The sequence below is a fragment of the Ptiloglossa arizonensis genome, chromosome 10, assembly GCF_051014685.1.
Source record: "Ptiloglossa arizonensis isolate GNS036 chromosome 10, iyPtiAriz1_principal, whole genome shotgun sequence".
Classification (NCBI taxonomy): Eukaryota; Metazoa; Arthropoda; class Insecta; order Hymenoptera; family Colletidae; genus Ptiloglossa; species Ptiloglossa arizonensis.
This window is the reverse complement of record NC_135057.1, coordinates 17066619-17083580: the sequence shown is the minus strand read 5'-3', so window position 1 is coordinate 17083580 and position 16962 is coordinate 17066619. Positions and strand designations below refer to the sequence as shown.

The window sequence follows — 16962 nt, the reverse complement described above, 5'->3', positions numbered from 1 at the left end:
TTTACTGTTTCTATTTAGAAGTTATAATTTTATAGTAAAAAATATAATTTATTTGAAACAATGTACAAACAGACAATGTCGTTCTACATTATCAATTTAGTATTATTTTAATATTTTAAAAAGCTTACTAATCTACTATTTATTGTGAAAATCATATTTATTAATGAAATTAAGGCTGGAAAGTTCTGAATTAAAAACATCTTTCTTTAATTAGCATTAATTTATTATACTTTAGTACAGTGTTTACGAAACTTACAAACTAGAGAAGCGTCCTAGCCTCGATCCAACTTGCTGTCCTTAATTTAGGTCCCATCCGCGTCGAGCGTGTTTTGAAGGCACTTTTTCGAGCGCTTCAAGAACGATCGAACTACTTTCTCGGTTTTCGTTTCCTTTTCTCTTTCACACACCATGTATACACACACACACCCGCTCGATTTCCCTCTTTCATACCATTATTTTCATTCTCGCATATAATCGTTTCTTTTCTCGTACAAAAAAAAAGATTCGATCGCGCTGGACGATGGATTGGCATGAGCTCGGCGAAGAAGCACGGCGATTTGGAAATCGAGATCAGGACTTATTCTCTGGAATCTGGAAATCGAAATACACAGTGATCAAGAGAAGAGAATATCTTTATATGACAAAATAGAAGTTACTATTTTCATTTACTTCAGATGATACTTTTCTATTATGAGAATTAATTACGTTTTACTAGTGTGTGTTATGAGAAGAAGCGTGCTTCTCCGCAGATTCCATCGTGGAATGGATTTCCAAACGCTCGAAAGGATGCTACCATTGTTGTATGTACCGAGCTATAGTCATGAAAAGCCAGAAAAACGTGAAGAAACAAACAAAAAAAGGCGCTCTTATGTTCGATTTGACTCATGTGTAACTCGGTTTCAACAGAGTGGGAACATTTACTGCATCGTTACGGATACGCGACTTGGATGCTTCGCAATTTATTTACTTACTTAAGCTAAAAATATAAATGATCGGGAGTCTTTATCGGGTCAGGGGCGTACCACCGAAGTTGAATGATGTGGGTACCGTCTGCGAATGAAAAGCATAACCTGAAAAAACAAATTAAGCAAATATTAATTCAATATGACTGTGCATCTATGATATTAGATTCATTTGTATTAATACTGAAACAGTTAAGAGAACTCACCCCCACTCTGTTCAATTCTTTTGCTTTCTAGAGCTGCTTCAAACTGATCCGCCAAGAGGATTATTTCTTGTAATGTGATTTGTTGTTCTGGATTCAGGTGACCAGTTAATGCTCTGTACCAAACTGTATCTGATCTTTCAATATCTAAAAGCAAAAACATAAAAAATAATGTTACAGATATATCTTTTAATATTTTTTATATTTCTTTTTTTTTTATAAAAAACCAAATTAGATAATATCAAATATTTGAAATTATTAGAACATCAAAAAGTGTATACTGCTTGCTTACTTTGCATCACTTTTTTGAATACAATGTATTCGTCTTTCTTCGTGTCTTCCGAATCTAAAGGTGTGACGTAACATTCAAGTGGAGTTTCTTCATTGGCATCGTATTCTGAGTCATCACCGTCATCGTCTGACGTATGATCGGCATGGCCATCTTGAAGTGAAGCAGATACATTGAAACCATGTTGTGTAGATGACCTTGTCACTTTTTCTTGTAGCTTTTCCAAATATTCTTGACTAGCATCATCTACTTCGTCCTCATCCGATGATAATACCTCTGTTGAAGTATAATAAAATTACTATTATAATTTAATAAGTATTAATATAATTCCTATCATTTAATTAATATTTATTAAAGATAAAATGAAAATTGTTACCTTCGTCGAGATCGCTATCGTCATCTTCGTTTTCTTCATCATCAGTGTCAGTTACCTTAGCCGCATAAGCTCTTTTTAAACCATCGAAAAGTAGAATCAAAGATGGTATGATTTGTTGAGCACATTCATTTACTGCTGGCGGTCTCACTGGACCCATACTAATTAAAGTGCACAATCCAAGAACACAGAGCTTTCTATCGTGCAATCTGGACAAATAGAAAAACATAATGCTATGTTTAATTGTATTATAGGCGTGATAAAATTAAAATCTATTATTAAAAAATTAGATACTTGCCCCAAGAAACAGTCTGTATCATGTATCCATTGCTTAATGAAATGAGATGCAATTGGCTCTGTTGACTGTCCAAAATTTCCTTGTAATCTATCCATTGTTTCGAGACAGAGTGCTGGATTATAATATAGGGCTGCAATTACAACTTGTAAACACATTGTTCTTAATTCTGAAGTTTTCACTTCACGCATCAGACGCTCCAGGACTAATTGCACAAGTGAAGGTATACACTGAAAATAATTTTCAACGTGTATTTTGATTTGGATTTAGAAAAATTTAAAGATAATCCTACCTGATCAATGTGACCTTTACATTGCAAAATTATAACTTCCAACAATTTGGCAGCGTGACATTCTGGGTCTTCTCCAGCATCTCCAGTTAGCACCTAGCATGTAAAAATTAAACATCATTTTTATTGGACGAATGTTTATTTCTCTTCGTGTAAATAAAACTCGATAACATACAGCTTTGCACATATTAAACATAGCCAATACGTGATTTTCATTAGAGAGAAATGCTGGAGTGTCGACTGTGATGTAATTATGAAGAGCAGGCATCATATCAGTAAAATATTCAAAACCATCTTTTTGAAAGAGCTGATACATCCATTCCAAGACTTTCCACATATCTTCCGAAATTGTTTGTCCAGTTAAATCATATACTAATGAAAGGGCTTCTTCATAAAATTCTAAAGTAAAAAGGTATGAATGAAGTATATTGTTAAATCAATATTCAGTATAATAGAATGTATTGCATCAACAAAGATGTTTAAAATTTTATGCTTTTACTTTCATTGTTTGCATTGTTTAGCTTACCCATAATACTTTCTCCGAAAATGTGAGCAACAACCTGAAGCACTGTTGGTTGCAACTGTGCCATGATTTGTGGTTGCTTTACCATCGCAGTTAATAAAGTTTCTATTGTATTTAATAATCCCATGGCAGTTATAGCTTTTTCATCACTACCTTCATCTGTTTCTAACACTTGGCTGAAAGTTGCAGCCTAAAAACATATATAGCTTTATTTAGTTCCTTAATTTAAACTACAAAAGGAAGATTAAAAAGAATTGTACTCACAAGATGTTGACACATTTCAACTGCAATTGGCATAAGTTGATCCGAGTATGTACAAACAATTTTTTGAATAACAGTCGTTAAGTCGTCATTCTCTGTTTCTCGTACAATAGTTAATAATTCAAGTGTTATTGGTTTGATTAGAGGTTCTATGTATTTTTGTGCTTTATCTTGGGCAGAAAGGAGCATTTGCAAAGCAATAGCAGCCTCCACTTTGACTGGTAAATCTTGGTCTGTCAGAAGAGCGTTTGTTGTCAACCGAATTGCCTCAACTAATATCTGCTCCTGCTTAAATTTGATCTCAGAGAAATAGTGCAACACCCAACATGCCTGAAATATAATAATTGTGAAATAGTTAAGAATTAAGTGATCGATTGAACACTTTGAATAAATTAGATATTTATATAAAAATATTATTTACTCTTGCTCTCATATGTCCATGAGGGCTATTGAACTCAGGAAAGACATATTGTAGCAACATCTTGTCCATCTGTTCCTTGTAAACCTTCTTCTTTAATAAGACATCTGCTAAACTTCCAACCTAAAACAACATTTGTTTTTAGATAATATTCAAATTACTTAAAAAAAAAACATCATATGCATAGAAGTACTTACCATATGCAATGCACCATCCTTTTGTCTGGGGTCTGCATTTGGACTAGTTAATACTTCCATGCAGAATCTCATTGTTTCTTGAAGCATACCCTTACGCTTCTTGCAAGCAGAATGCAACAATGTCTGTGCTGCAGTTACTGGAGACACAAAGTCTTCAAATATATCTGAAAATACAATATTCCTTATATAATACAGATTAAAAACAAAGTACTAGAAAAAATTTAATAAAACTATAGTTTATTTTTTAATAAAATGAAGAAAACTCTGATTATCGTCTTACCGAATTTTACTCTAATATATTCATATGGATTGTTCTTCCAAAGTTCCTCGTCCGCAGCAGAATATGAAAGGATTGGGAAGAGTACATCGCGAATTATTTCGAACATATGTGGTTTCAAGAACTTCCACGAATAGGCATGACTAACCCTATAAATTAAAACATAAACTTTTCAAATTACATCTTTGAAAAATATAGAATTGAATTTAAATAACCTATGTATTACTTACCCTTGATTAATATAATTCATTGATTGCTGAATCACTCTAGGCGACACATATATCTTCCTCCGATATTGATCTAAAATTTTTAATAGAACTTCGAGTATACCTCCACTGAAAGTTCTTAGGTACCACTCTGAAAACTCCTTGTACTCTTTAATTACATTTCTGGGGCTGCCATATCTCTCAAACATTCTATGAAGAATGTGAAGAGCCCATTTCTTACACTTCCACCATGGTAATTCTGCTCGTTCATCGTCATCCAAATCTGGATTGTTTGTTTCGGGCGGAACAGGCCTGTCGGCTACTTGCCGCACCACGTCCATCCATTGTGAAAAAACTTCTTTTGAAATCAAGTCCAAGGGAAGTGTATACTGAAATTATTATTAATAATAATAATAATAATAATAATAATAATAATATCATTTTATGATGATGACGACGACATCAACAACAATAACAACAACAACAACAACAATAATAATAATAATAATAATAATACCTGTGTAAGGGCAAAGAATATTTTTAATATCTGTTTTTGTAATAAGACAGATTGTTCTGAGGAATCTGGTAGGAGTCGCAATATTAACTGGTAAATCATAGGAAATAAAAGATTCATTGCTTCATTCAGTGGCCCTCTTTCCTCTGCTTTTTTGTACCTACAAATTATATGTTAATTTTCCCTTCTTTTTATTTATGTTAAATTTTTATTATAATTTAATAAATTTGCATAATTTCCCATAATTTATATTCAATATTTTAATAATAATTAAAAAAATGTTCCTATGTGTATAATGTATAATGAGGAATATCAACAACATACTCAAAATTTTTAACAAGTTGATACAGTGCTAGAAGAACACCTGGCCAGCAGGAAGCATCTGAATTCTGTAAATATATTGTGATTTTGTCCACTATTTGTGTCCATCTTCCAGGAAAGTCATGTTTTACAATATTATTAACACAAACTGCCAATTGCACTCTAAATCAGTAAAAAAAAGTATTACAATCATTTTTTAATAAATCATGTAATTTGCAGTACTTAATTCTTATAGTTCAAAATATAACTAAATAAGTAGTAACTGTGTCAGTTACTTGCCTGATGAGTTCCGGTGCATGTACGAGAGCCTCTACAATCGCATCACGAATCATTGCTCTGTCCTGTTCATGAATACTAAACTCTATTGGACCATTTTCACTTTCTCTATCAGCCCAATTTGTTGTAATTAAATTTTTCAAATATATAACGCCTGCATTGATATTGAATGACTATTATTTAATTCTTATTTTGTATTCTATAATAATTATTTTTATTAATTACCAGCTTGTCGTACAGGCATATCCTCTGCGGTCATTACTGCTTGGAGCAATGTTGGTGCAAAACCAATAATTTTGTGTATCTGAAAATTTTCTCAACATTACAATACTGATAAAATCTTTTTTATAACTATTACATATATCATTATTACATTTTTCCTACAAACTAATACAATAATTAATATCTATATCTACTTAATATAATTGTTATTAATATCATTAATAATAAAATGTCATTAATCTATAAATATATATAATTAATATACATATGTATAATTTAAAATACAATACCTCCTATAATTATCTCTAACTCAACAATTATAATTAAAAATATTTTCCAATTGTTCATCGATGGACAATGGACGAAGTATTAAATTAACTAGTACTAGTATTAAATTACAAACTGATTACCCATGATGTATACGCTGTATGGAATAATTTAAACATAAATGGTTTGATAAGTTATGCAAGCTGGAACTGTATCACAAATAAGAGGAAGTAATTTTTTGCTACAATAAATATTTAATGGCAATAGTATAAGAATTTAAAACCATTAAAAAATTAATCTACATAGAACGTACTATAAATATAAATTATATTGAAAGAATTTATATATAAAAAAAAAAATTGAATTAAAATGATCATGAATTTGGTTAAAGGTCATTTTCGAGGGAAAAAGATTACGAATTAATAAAAAGGAAATGTTGGTTTCAATAAACATAACAAAATCATTTTTAAAAATCATAATTGAAGACTTGATTAGAAATTATGAAGGGGCGAATGATAATGAAGAAAAATGTTCCCGGAGTGGCACATGTTTCTATTGCAGTATCGGTCGTTCGAGCACGTTTTCGATTACTTGACCGACCTGATTTAGTTGCTCTTCAGCTTGCTTCTGTTGTGCTGGATCGATCGTGGCACGCAACAATTCTGTTACTTTCCGTACATCCATCTTGTAATTGGTTTTCTGTTGGTCGACGTTGTCCAAATTTTTTGATTCCTCCTCACGAATTCGACCCGGCGCATTCACCTCGCTACTCCCTCGTCACGTGACACAACAATATGGCGGCCAAAAACCAATTGCGTTATATCCGGCCACTAAACATGCGAAAATTAGAAAGGAAACTAGCAAACCTGCCGAATTGTAAAGATGTAGATAGTAAACTGTGGTTGAAAGTGACACATATGCAACAGCTATATTTGTTATAGGTCATCGGTCGGTCAAAACATTGTAATCGTAATTGTATGCACCATAGTTAAAACTGCACTGTTCAAACGCATTATCGTCCTGATTGAAAAAGATATAAACTAATGCGATATTTGAAAAATTTTTATCGAATGAAAGTGTTATAAGTCTGATCGTAGAACTACGTAACATTGACATGTTGCAATTAATAAATCTTCCTGATATCGTTTTGGAGACAATTTTGTCTAACCTTACATACGACGAAATTTCTCGATACAGAATTGTAAGATTATTTTTGTATTTTTTGTGTTTTCATTTGCTTATTTAGTGAAAATTATATAATGGATATTCCATAAATTATTTCGATAGGTTTGCAAACAATTTGATCGAATATGTAAAAAATTATTAAATCGAGGTTTTAATTTAATGGAAAAATATCATGCACAATGTTTACGCGCAGTAAAAAGTCAACTGCCACGAAGAGAATCAGAGAGAAGGAGTCATCCTTTGGCACGTCATTGTGATATATTAACAGCAATAGAAACAAGGATATCCATGTTATCTATGACTTTCATAAAATATGTAGACCTCAATCTGTGTTGCTTTATTCCTGGAAAGGTGAATCATGAACTATTCTATAACTAACATAATATATTTTAATTCATAACATATTTTTACGTATTAGGTGATTGATGAAATTTTTCGTGTTCTCCGCTTGATTCGTGATTCTAAAACTCCACCTAGAGCTCACGAGATACTTCAAGAATTAAGAGATATTAGTAGTATGGCTATGGAACACTTTGATGAAAAAATTTTACCAGATTTAAAACATAGTATTTGTACATCTGTGGTTAGTAATGTAGGTTCTTATGAATTACCAGGTGGAAGTTTGATGATTTCTCATCATACTACAAATCCAAATAGTACTACACTGCCACATAATTTTAACTCATCAGAAAAAGTGAATCAAACTTTTAAAAAACTTTTTTGTCGTACCAAAAAGAATAAATTGTCTGTCCTGTCTATGACAGGTCAAATAAGTAAAATGAAACTTAGAATGAAAAGGCAAGGTTTCCAAATGCGACTGCAAAGTTTAAAGTTGCAAGAACAGGGAAAGAAAATACATGATCAAGATACGCAATTGGCTGAAATGAGAAAACATCTTGAAGAATGGGAGCAGAAAATGGTTGATTTAACGGCTGGTTTAAGCCGTGCAAGAGAAGAAACACAAAAGCCTGATTCTATAGAGACTTGCAAAAGAAAACTGATAGATCAAACAAAAGATTTGCAAGCAAAAAGATGTAAACTGGTAATAGAAAGATTAAAATCAATATTATAGAAGCTTCGACTGCACATTAACGCCCTTTGTACATAACAAGGTTGTATATGAGAAACAAGATTATTGTTCTATTTGTATTTTGCATTTTTTATGTTATAACTGAATAAAGTTAAGTGTTTAAACTTTCTATCAGAAAGCATAATAGGAAAAAAGTTAATAAAAAAGTACTATACAAAGTAAAATTTTAGATTGTATTTAATTTTGATTGAGTATCTTTGGTTTGTTAAATATATGTTAATTCAAACTTTTATCTTTAACAGTTATGGACGTAATTAACACATATATGAAAAGTAAGAATATGCTATAATCTGTTTCATTTTTATTTAAGTATATGATTGAAACAGAATATGTGAATAAATGTAATGGACTGTGTTATTAAATTATTGTATAAACTTATAATTCAGCTAATAAATGTATTAAAAATTATAACTGCATACAAAAATATAACTTATGCATAATTTTAAATGAACTATTGAAAAGTGGGTATCAATTTAAAACTGAAACTTAATAAGATCTCAACAAAACATAACATCTATTTAATTTGCTTTTTATTTATTGTATTTGTAATAATTTTTTCATTTACAGAAACATTATTTTAGATTAGTAAAAACATTATGTAAGAGCTCTTGTAAAGTTAGTGACAATAAATTATTAGTGACAAATCTGATAGGTGTATATACTTATACCTGCATGTTGTGTATTATTTTGTGACATTAAAAATTTTATGCATTTAATAATATATATTACATGGTCTTTTCAATGTACGGCAATATCAATGGAATTTAATGGAAATCCTATAAATAATAAATATATGATTATATTATATAATAAAATAATAAATATAATGTTCATCTTTAAGTAATGTAAATTATCAGGCTAAATTATACTGCATTTTTCTTAAGAAACAAGCATAAATGTATCTTATAATACACTTATGTATATATACGTACTGAAACAGCATTTGATATAATATTTTCTACAATTGATTCTACATCCCTCAAAGCAATTGTATCAAAAGACTCCAATTTTTCTTCTATGCTATGTACTGTGGAACAAGCTTCGGACTAAAACAATTTAATTAAATTAACTGTCAGAAATTATTGATAAAATTCACAATTATTGTGAAACATTGATATATATTACAATTTTTTCAACTTTTAATATTTTCGTTAAATTCGATTCATCACTTGTATTTTCACACATCTCATCTGATAAACCTATACTTTCAATAGCTGGTAAATTTAATATTTTGTCATAAATTACTGCATGCGCATTTTGCAGATAACTTTGTTGCTTTTCTCTTATACTTTTCCGTATAGTGCTTTTCTCCACTTCAGGTAATACGAAATTATAAATCATGTTGGCTACCAGTTCTTCTTCTCCTATTTTTGTGGAACTGAAAAATATATAAAAATAGAATAATTTAAAAATGATTAAAAAACTTATTTATATTAAAAACATTACTTGTCTTGGGCATATTTTGATATATTGTCCACTTTATCGCAAAAATCTAAAATATATTCTTTAGCTGCTTCATCTGATACCCATTCAATGCCATCTTTTATAATATCTTCTAAATAGGTTTCCACAGATTCTTGATGAACTTTTATAATTTGCCTAAACATTTCATCAAATTCTCGACGACGACTGTACTCCAATTGAAGCCTTCCAGCTTCAGCTGCTTCTTTCATAGCTCTCTCTCTTTCAGCTAATAATGCAAAAGCATGTATTCTACGTTCATCTTCTAACCTTATCAATTCCTTTTAAAAAAAAGAGACATCTACTGCAATATACATATTATTATTAATTCATTTATAGCAATGTCACAATATAAATCGTACTTTACTAAGAAAATCCAACATTCCTGAAAGGGTCATTCCTTCTAAAGAATTAAGAACTTCACACAAACGATCTTCTTGTACCGATTTTTCATTTTGTAAATGTTGTAAATTTATCATGTGTTCTTTTTCTTTTTGACGCAGCTTTTTACTTTGTTCTTCTAGTGCGTGAGATGATTGCAATTCTTCGATTAACTCTCTGCATCTATTACGACCTTCAAACATCTATAAGATTTATTAAAGTATAAAAATTAAATTAATAAACGAACTATACTTAATAATTACCATGCATTGAAGAGCTCTTCCTCTAACTATTTTTTGAATAAAAGTAGTTAATTGATCTATCTGGGTCTTTTCTGCATTGTCTTTATGCATATGATATGGTGTAGAAGGTAAAGATGGTAGTTTGTATTTGCGTTTTAATAACATTGATGTTTCTACTTGCTCAACATTTAATCTAATTGTCCTTAAATCAATATATAACTGTTTTAGTTTTTCTTCTGTCCATCTTGTTTCTCTAATACAAAGATCAGCTGGTTTAGCCTTCAGTTTAATTGCTCTCAGTTCTTCATATGTTGGAAGCCAACTTGGTAGTGTATTTATTTTATTTACGTCTAAATAAGTAAACGAATATTGAAAAATATAACATGAAATATTATATTGTACATTTTGTAATAGTATATTCATGTTTACTTTCAATGTAGCTTTCTCTCAGTAATTTTTTTCGTATTACTTCATGTCTTCTTTGCGGATGTTCTCCATAACGCATTTGTGGTGCATATATTTCAGATGCTAGATCAGCATGTTTTTTAATAATATTACGTTTAATAGGTTGTTGCTTTTGAAGATATTTCTTATGAAGCTTTCTTAATTCTCTTCTAAGATTATGTTTAATAATATTTATTTCTTTGTCTCTACGTTTGGATAAAACATTTTTCAATCTATCAAAACAATTTTGTACTTTCTTCTGTTTTTCACATTCACGAGATTTTGATATTTCATCCATCAGTTCAAGTCTATAATCTATTATGTTTTGAATCTCCTACGGTTATAAAATATATTTTTATAAAGTATCTTATTCTTAAAATTGTTAATTTTTTATTATAAGATATTTACTGATTCTCTAAATGCCCATTCATCTACTTCCAATGCTGTTAATATAGCTGTTCGCATTTTTATATTAGCTAATGTATCTACAGGAGGAAGAGCCATTTCCCATGCCCTTTTTATTCTCATTCTATTAATAATTTGTATTTCATCAAGTCCAGCTGGTAGACCGTGATTCCAAGTTAAATGTGCTATTGTTAATATTTCAGGATTATGTCCTAAAATATTAATAATGATATAGTAGCAGCATGTATAATATATGCATATATGTAAATCATATTAACATTCTTTACCTGTCTTAATCCTATATGGTGGTTCCCATGGTATAGTTTGTGATTCACTATCACGATAATCTGTTTGAGTTCCCACATTTATATATGGTTCTATTTTCGATGAAAGTGCATAACATTGTTGTTGCGCATTCCTTATTACATTATTTAGGATATTATGCTTAAAGTGTTCAGGAATGTCTACATTTTGTTTCTTTGGTATTAAAAATGGTATAATTGGTCGCCGCAAATATTTATAATTATTAGAAGACATAATTTCAGATCTATGATGCCCAGCCATTATCCTACAAGCATTAGATATAAAACTAATTATAAATACTCCAATTATTTTTTAGTTACTCTACGCAGTACCCAGAAACATTATTTTGTAATTAATTCAAATATTCTGACTGTAAACACTGAAATTCAGTTTTCCCTTTTATTATTACACTGTTTCTTTATTTGATTTTTGTACATGAATGTAAGGTTCTTGTGTATATTCCATAAAATTGCAAGCATTCAATTTTATAAATTTTTTAATCAAGAACTAAAAAAAACAAAAGTAATATCACAAAGGAATTTATAAATGTATAGATTTCTTGTATGCTAAACATTTCAAATGTTAACTTATTACTGCACATGTTATAAGAAGACTCTGTGTATATAATTATGTAAAAAAATTTTAAATACAAATACAAATTATGTTCAGTATGTAACTTACGGTTTACTGATTACTTTTGAGTCATAGATTTAAGGAATTAATAGTTGTAACTAATGATATTTTAATATAATTAAATCTTTTTTATGCAAGATACAAAAATACTATTATTTTTTTATTAACACAAAAAGCATTTGATAGTAGTTGATTAGCAAAACCTTAGTCATGAAACAGATATTGATCAAACACTAACTTCAGACTTTTTAGGATTATACAGATATTAGAATTATGTATATACCCTGCAATCATGTGCACGTATAGGTATATGTATGCAATAATAAATGAACACGGTTTTAATAAAATTTAATAAAATGGTATTGGTTATAGTATATATTTTATATTTTGCAAATACTTTACATATAATCAATAAATTATTTTCTTTACAATTATATTAAATATTATAGACACTCTTCCAAAGTATAGAAATATACAACCTGTAAAATTAATGTAATAAATAAGTAAATAAAGTAATTGTATGACAATTGTCAATCTTTTAATTTGATAAATATATAAAGATATAAGACTTACTTTCTAAAACAGAAATATCTGACATATTTATTTAACATAAATATATTATATGTTCAGCATATTGATACAAAATTACATATGATGAAATTTTATATTATCTATTACTTCTTTTGCTCAAAAGGTACACATTTAAGAGACACTAATATATGACTACTATAATTTATATATGGAATTTTTATTAGAGTAATACTTCTATTTAAAATTTAATGCTTGATTTGCAAGTAAATAATTCTAGACTTATTGAAAAAAAATCTATTTTGTTCTTTACTAAAATTATTTAATGTATAAGAGAATTTTCTTTATATAAAATAGTAATTAATATAAATAAAAGCTATTCAAAAATTTTCCTTATGAAGTGGTTTGAAATATCCACTTCCATGTGGACCTAGATATTCGGACCAACTCTGATGGGAGGAAATATTTTTACAGCTTTGATTAGGTAACATGTCTTCCGGACATGTACACTCTAATTTCATTCTATATATTGTCATTTGTCCAAAAGAAATTTTTAAATTTTCTCTTTCTGTTGCTTCCTGATGCATTTTATAACTAATACCACGCTCAATTAAACATTCTTTAATGATTTCATCACTTTGTTTATATTGTAGTTTTCTTTCTAAAAGAATTTTTTTCCTACAATTCAAATCTTCTTGAACTGGTATTACAGGTATTTCCGAAGGCGGTAACCAAAGTCTAGAAAATATTAAATCTACAGAAGTTATGCCTTTTGATTCCAAAATAGAGGGTAACAATATCCCAGTCGGTGGTAGTTTCTGTACACCATACATCTGATACATTCGATTATTTTCAGTTTTTATATCTCGCTTCTTTTTTTGTTTATGTAATTCCATTTTAAATTTATTTGTTGATTTGACCAAAATTTTAGATTTTCCTGTAATATTCCTTTTCATATTCTGGTTCTTTAATGTTTTCTTTTGAAAAATTTGTTCTGTACTGGCATCTTCTTCTTTATTTTGTGTAATATTAGGAAAATTGTGAGTATAAACTTGTGTAACATCCTGAAAAGTATTAATATAAGTAATTAAATTTCATTTTTCAGTAGAATTTGAGAAAAAATTTATATATTTTTGATATGCTCATTAGTTATATACACTAATTAATAATCTTACCATAAAAGTCTGTTCAGTTGATTCCTTTGTGTTAGTCACATTATATTGCACAAAATCTATTTCTCTCTTCCTTAAAGAACTATTTTTCATATTAAGATTCGTAATATAATCATGAAATTGCTCAAATGAGCTTTTTCCATTGATAATATTTGACTGATTACTGATCACATTTATTACAGAATTATTAAAATTTGTATTAAAGTTATTAATAAATTTACCATCATTGTTACTTCTTTGTTCTCGTACTTCATCTGTTTGTGAATAATCCATGGATTGTTCTTCTTCCAGATTAATATTACTATTACTATCATATGAGATACCACCATTTTTATTTGTTCGTACATTTTTTTGAATCCATTTATTTTTACTCTTCCAATTATGATCATTGTTAATATTGTCTGTATTGTCATTTTGAAAATCAGTAGGAGACAACTTTTTATGCATTGTATATTCTTCATATATTTCATCAGGTACATTATTCATAATATCAGGTTTATCTTTATGTACTCGTTCAGAGTTGCCTTCTCTATTTTGATTTTTATAAATTGCAGTCGATCTTTCAGATACAAATGGCATATTTGCATATGATTCTATTCTGGAATATCGATCTTCAAAAAAATATAATGATAGACCAGGTGGACCAACATGTTGACTTAAAGCATATAAGTTTGTAGTCAGTGTGGAGTTAAGCCTTAGTTTACATAAATCAGCACGTGGTTCAGGTATAGGAGTTTCGTTTTTTATAAATGGATATTTTTCTTTAATCTCATCATAAGTCAAACAATCAACTGACCAATGTAAAAACCAATCATTTCCAAAACCTTCAACAGAAATTGACAAACCAGACATTTGTCTACTTAAACTATCTTCTATTGGTTTTTCTAACAAAAACTTGCCAGTCTTTCCATCTATAATTGTCGCGACTGTGTAATAATATGTAGGAAAATCTGAGCCTATATGATGTTTCACCATAAAATCTGGAATATTATCATCATTATAATAACCAGGGATAGGTATACTTATTACTTCAGAATTAGCAACTGTATAATTCCAAATAGGTTCAAATGTTAATCCATTGTAAGCTATTATTGTAGAATTAATCATAGCAGCAATAATATCTTCGATTCCATCTAATGTTATATCCACCAAAATTGGAGGCAATGGAGTACCTTTTCCTGTATCATGATGTAGTTTTCGTAATTTCTATAACATATATATTGTTATATAATTATTGTAAATGCAGTTGTCTTTAAATTTTAAATAAATAACTTACCAAATTACCATACATTAAGTTCACCTGAGGAACAATATATAATCCTCCTAATTGTTTTTGACTACTAGTTACAAGAACAAAAATATTTTCCCCATCTGGATGGATTAATTTTTGAGGTGCTAAGAATAATTGTTCTGCTTTTGGTAAAATTGAACTGTGTATAATATTTCCATTTGTTCCTGATATTATAAGAATTTCACTTGAATGAATTTCTCTTGATTGTATAGTATGTGATGCAATAACATCTCCAATTTCATCTCCATCTATATCCGCAATAAATTTAGCATCATAAATATTAGAAAGTTTCCACATTTCTGAAGTTGACAGTTCTTGAATTGGTAATTCCCAGATGCTGGATCCATCATGACCATTGATTGCATAAAGTATGCCACCATATCCACATATAATACAATCTTTAATTTTATCATTTGTTATATCCAAACCACAATCGACTGAAAAAATTGCATGAGCTGTCCAGTGCATCCAAAGAGTATCTCCTGTTTTACCATTTAAAGCTAGAACTCCACCAAAACATGGAATCTGTCCTTCAAAGTATAATGTGCAGATATATTCTGGAGTATCTAACATATCCAAACCTGTTTTGCAAAACAATAATAAGTTTTATATGACTGCTTCCATTGTCATTAAAGAAATAAAAATTATTTACCTCGTTAATTGATTTTTCAACAAAATCATAAGATTATAAAATTAAAATCTATAAATCAGAAAATAAATATAATAAAAATAGAGTATAGTATCAAAAAGAGATTTGTATATTATTTCAATCAAGACAATATACTTATTTCAATGTAAATAAGAACCTGTACTATATCCAACAATTATATCCTCCACTCCATCATTATTGACATCACTGCTTCTCAGTGGAGATTCAGATATCAATTTTGGTAATGATCTAGTCCATAGAATCTCTGTTGCAAGTGATGTGCATGGAACTATATTGGATACATTTGATGTATTTTTAAAATCATGTGACAACCAAGTTTTCAGAATTGACATTGGCATAGGAATTATATTTACAATGTATATACATAACGTAATTAAGCTTAATAGTATTACCAATGCCATAAGCCCAAAGCAAAGAGGTACATAAAAAGTTCTGTTTGAAAACCTATATGTCTCAAAACTATAAGATTTCTTATACTTTTTACGAGGTGCCATTAGAGGCCGTTTAACTCCTCCATCATCATCTAATTTTAAACCACCATTTTTTCCATCTCTTATAAACACTTCATCATCAACGTCTGTCAGATCTTCTTCATCAAAACTATCTCGGACAGCCAACTTAGGCAAAGTTGGATACACAGCAGACATATTTTTTATCCTATAGAATTTGTACATTTGTAATAATTTTTTATAAGTTTTACAATAAAATTATATAACATACTTCACACAACAATGAAATTAATTTTTCAACATTTAAATTTGAATTAATATAATCACAATAAAACATGTTTATTAAAAATAATTTATTAAGCATAACAATAATATGTTCATTATTACATTTATAAGTAAACAATGAATAAAAGTTAAATAAAAATATAAAAATATACAACATGAAATTTTTATATAAAAGAATTAAATAAAAATACATTGTGTACAATATACATACATTTGTTGAATTAAAATTATACTTTAAAATAATCTACCAATACTATCTACGTTTGGGGTGCATTATTTTATAATATTCGTTATTTTATAACAAATATTAAGAGTACATAATAAATAATAATTTCATATGCAATGAAAGTAATAATTATGTGTACTGTTTATTTACGTGCTTTCAGAAGATGTCCATTCAATTTTGGTTATGAATAACAAAAAACGAAACATACACTATAATTAGAGATGTCGTATGCAACAAAATATGAGGTTTAAATTTATGGTTTATTCATACCGGACAGCAAGAATAAGATTGATCGATAATTCTA

General features: G+C 28.9%; 4 protein-coding genes across 8 annotated transcripts; 1 reads left to right on the top strand and 3 right to left on the bottom strand.

Annotated features, from left to right (window-relative positions):
* Positions 1 to 216: 216 nt before the first annotated feature.
* Msk (importin-7 msk) lies at positions 217 to 6693 on the bottom strand. Of its 3 annotated transcripts, XR_012993493.1 has the most exons (20): positions 6494 to 6693; positions 5630 to 5708; positions 5408 to 5558; positions 5132 to 5290; positions 4811 to 4967; positions 4318 to 4682; positions 4091 to 4236; positions 3811 to 3974; positions 3617 to 3736; positions 3199 to 3525; positions 2938 to 3124; positions 2587 to 2810; positions 2415 to 2507; positions 2126 to 2352; positions 1831 to 2036; positions 1458 to 1730; positions 1169 to 1312; positions 972 to 1070; positions 706 to 812; positions 217 to 591 (listed from the first exon to the last, which is right to left on the bottom strand). XR_012993493.1 is itself a non-coding variant. In XM_076321738.1 (19 exons), exons 1-18 carry the CDS (start codon positions 6575 to 6577, stop codon positions 1003 to 1005), a joined length of 3174 nt encoding a protein of 1057 aa, XP_076177853.1. In that variant the 5' UTR covers positions 6578 to 6693; the 3' UTR covers positions 217 to 591; positions 972 to 1002. The 3 variants fall into 3 exon arrangements, 1 of the variants encoding a protein (XP_076177853.1); XR_012993492.1 differs by having other exon boundaries at positions 706 to 1070; XM_076321738.1 differs by lacking the exon at positions 706 to 812.
* Positions 6694 to 6932: 239 nt separating this feature from the next.
* On the top strand, positions 6933 to 8569 carry Pall (F-box protein pallbearer). Its single transcript, XM_076321741.1, has 3 exons — positions 6933 to 7094; positions 7181 to 7429; positions 7497 to 8569. The coding sequence occupies exons 1-3, from the start codon at positions 7008 to 7010 to the stop codon at positions 8148 to 8150; spliced, it is 990 nt and encodes a 329-aa protein (XP_076177856.1). The 5' UTR covers positions 6933 to 7007; the 3' UTR covers positions 8151 to 8569.
* Positions 8570 to 8735: 166 nt separating this feature from the next.
* Positions 8736 to 12206, bottom strand: LOC143152066 (cilia- and flagella-associated protein 91). The gene is made up of 10 exons (XM_076321740.1): positions 12086 to 12206; positions 11389 to 11669; positions 11105 to 11313; positions 10682 to 11030; positions 10274 to 10602; positions 9992 to 10213; positions 9615 to 9910; positions 9294 to 9546; positions 9101 to 9214; positions 8736 to 8944 (listed from the first exon to the last, which is right to left on the bottom strand). Exons 2-10 carry the CDS (start codon positions 11663 to 11665, stop codon positions 8933 to 8935), a joined length of 2061 nt encoding a protein of 686 aa, XP_076177855.1. The 5' UTR covers positions 11666 to 11669; positions 12086 to 12206; the 3' UTR covers positions 8736 to 8932.
* A 487-nt stretch (positions 12207 to 12693) lies between these two features.
* On the bottom strand, positions 12694 to 16911 carry LOC143151921 (uncharacterized). 3 transcript variants are annotated; one of them, XM_076321439.1, is made up of 5 exons: positions 16809 to 16911; positions 15835 to 16355; positions 15014 to 15609; positions 13741 to 14943; positions 12694 to 13629 (listed from the first exon to the last, which is right to left on the bottom strand). In XM_076321439.1, exons 1-5 carry the CDS (start codon positions 16862 to 16864, stop codon positions 12946 to 12948), a joined length of 3060 nt encoding a protein of 1019 aa, XP_076177554.1. In that variant the 5' UTR covers positions 16865 to 16911; the 3' UTR covers positions 12694 to 12945. The 3 variants fall into 3 exon arrangements, with proteins under 3 accessions (XP_076177554.1, XP_076177555.1, XP_076177556.1); XM_076321440.1 differs by having other exon boundaries at positions 16813 to 16898; XM_076321441.1 differs by lacking the exon at positions 16809 to 16911 and adding an exon at positions 15681 to 15728 and having other exon boundaries at positions 15835 to 15924.
* Between the last annotated feature and the right edge of the window lie 51 nt (positions 16912 to 16962).

What these genes read in the sequence shown, in the direction of transcription:
- LOC143151921 (XM_076321439.1), bottom strand. Translation starts at nt 16,864, where the DNA reads ATGTTTCGTTTTTTGTTATTCATAACCAAAATTGAATGGACATCTTCT. An exon ending in TGGACATCTTCTGAAAGCAC is followed by an intron (nt 16,356 to 16,808) that starts GTAAATAAACAG and finishes CAAATTCTATAG; the next exon opens with GATAAAAAATATGTCTGCTG. An exon ending in CAACTGAACAGACTTTTATG is followed by an intron (nt 13,630 to 13,740) that starts GTAAGATTATTA and finishes AATACTTTTCAG; the next exon opens with GATGTTACACAAGTTTATAC.
- Msk (XM_076321738.1), bottom strand. Translation starts at nt 6,577, where the DNA reads ATGGATGTACGGAAAGTAACAGAATTGTTGCGTGCCACGATCGATCCA. An exon ending in TTGAAATGTGTCAACATCTT is followed by an intron (nt 3,125 to 3,198) that starts GTGAGTACAATT and finishes ATATGTTTTTAG; the next exon opens with GCTGCAACTTTCAGCCAAGT. An exon ending in GTAAAGGTCACATTGATCAG is followed by an intron (nt 2,353 to 2,414) that starts GTAGGATTATCT and finishes AATTATTTTCAG; the next exon opens with TGTATACCTTCACTTGTGCA.
- LOC143152066 (XM_076321740.1), bottom strand. Translation starts at nt 11,665, where the DNA reads ATGGCTGGGCATCATAGATCTGAAATTATGTCTTCTAATAATTATAAA. An exon ending in ACCATATAGGATTAAGACAG is followed by an intron (nt 11,314 to 11,388) that starts GTAAAGAATGTT and finishes TTAATATTTTAG; the next exon opens with GACATAATCCTGAAATATTA. An exon ending in AATGGGCATTTAGAGAATCA is followed by an intron (nt 11,031 to 11,104) that starts GTAAATATCTTA and finishes TTATAACCGTAG; the next exon opens with GAGATTCAAAACATAATAGA.
- Pall (XM_076321741.1), top strand. Translation starts at nt 7,008, where the DNA reads ATGTTGCAATTAATAAATCTTCCTGATATCGTTTTGGAGACAATTTTG. An exon ending in AAATTTCTCGATACAGAATT is followed by an intron (nt 7,095 to 7,180) that starts GTAAGATTATTT and finishes TTATTTCGATAG; the next exon opens with GTTTGCAAACAATTTGATCG. An exon ending in GTTGCTTTATTCCTGGAAAG is followed by an intron (nt 7,430 to 7,496) that starts GTGAATCATGAA and finishes TTTACGTATTAG; the next exon opens with GTGATTGATGAAATTTTTCG.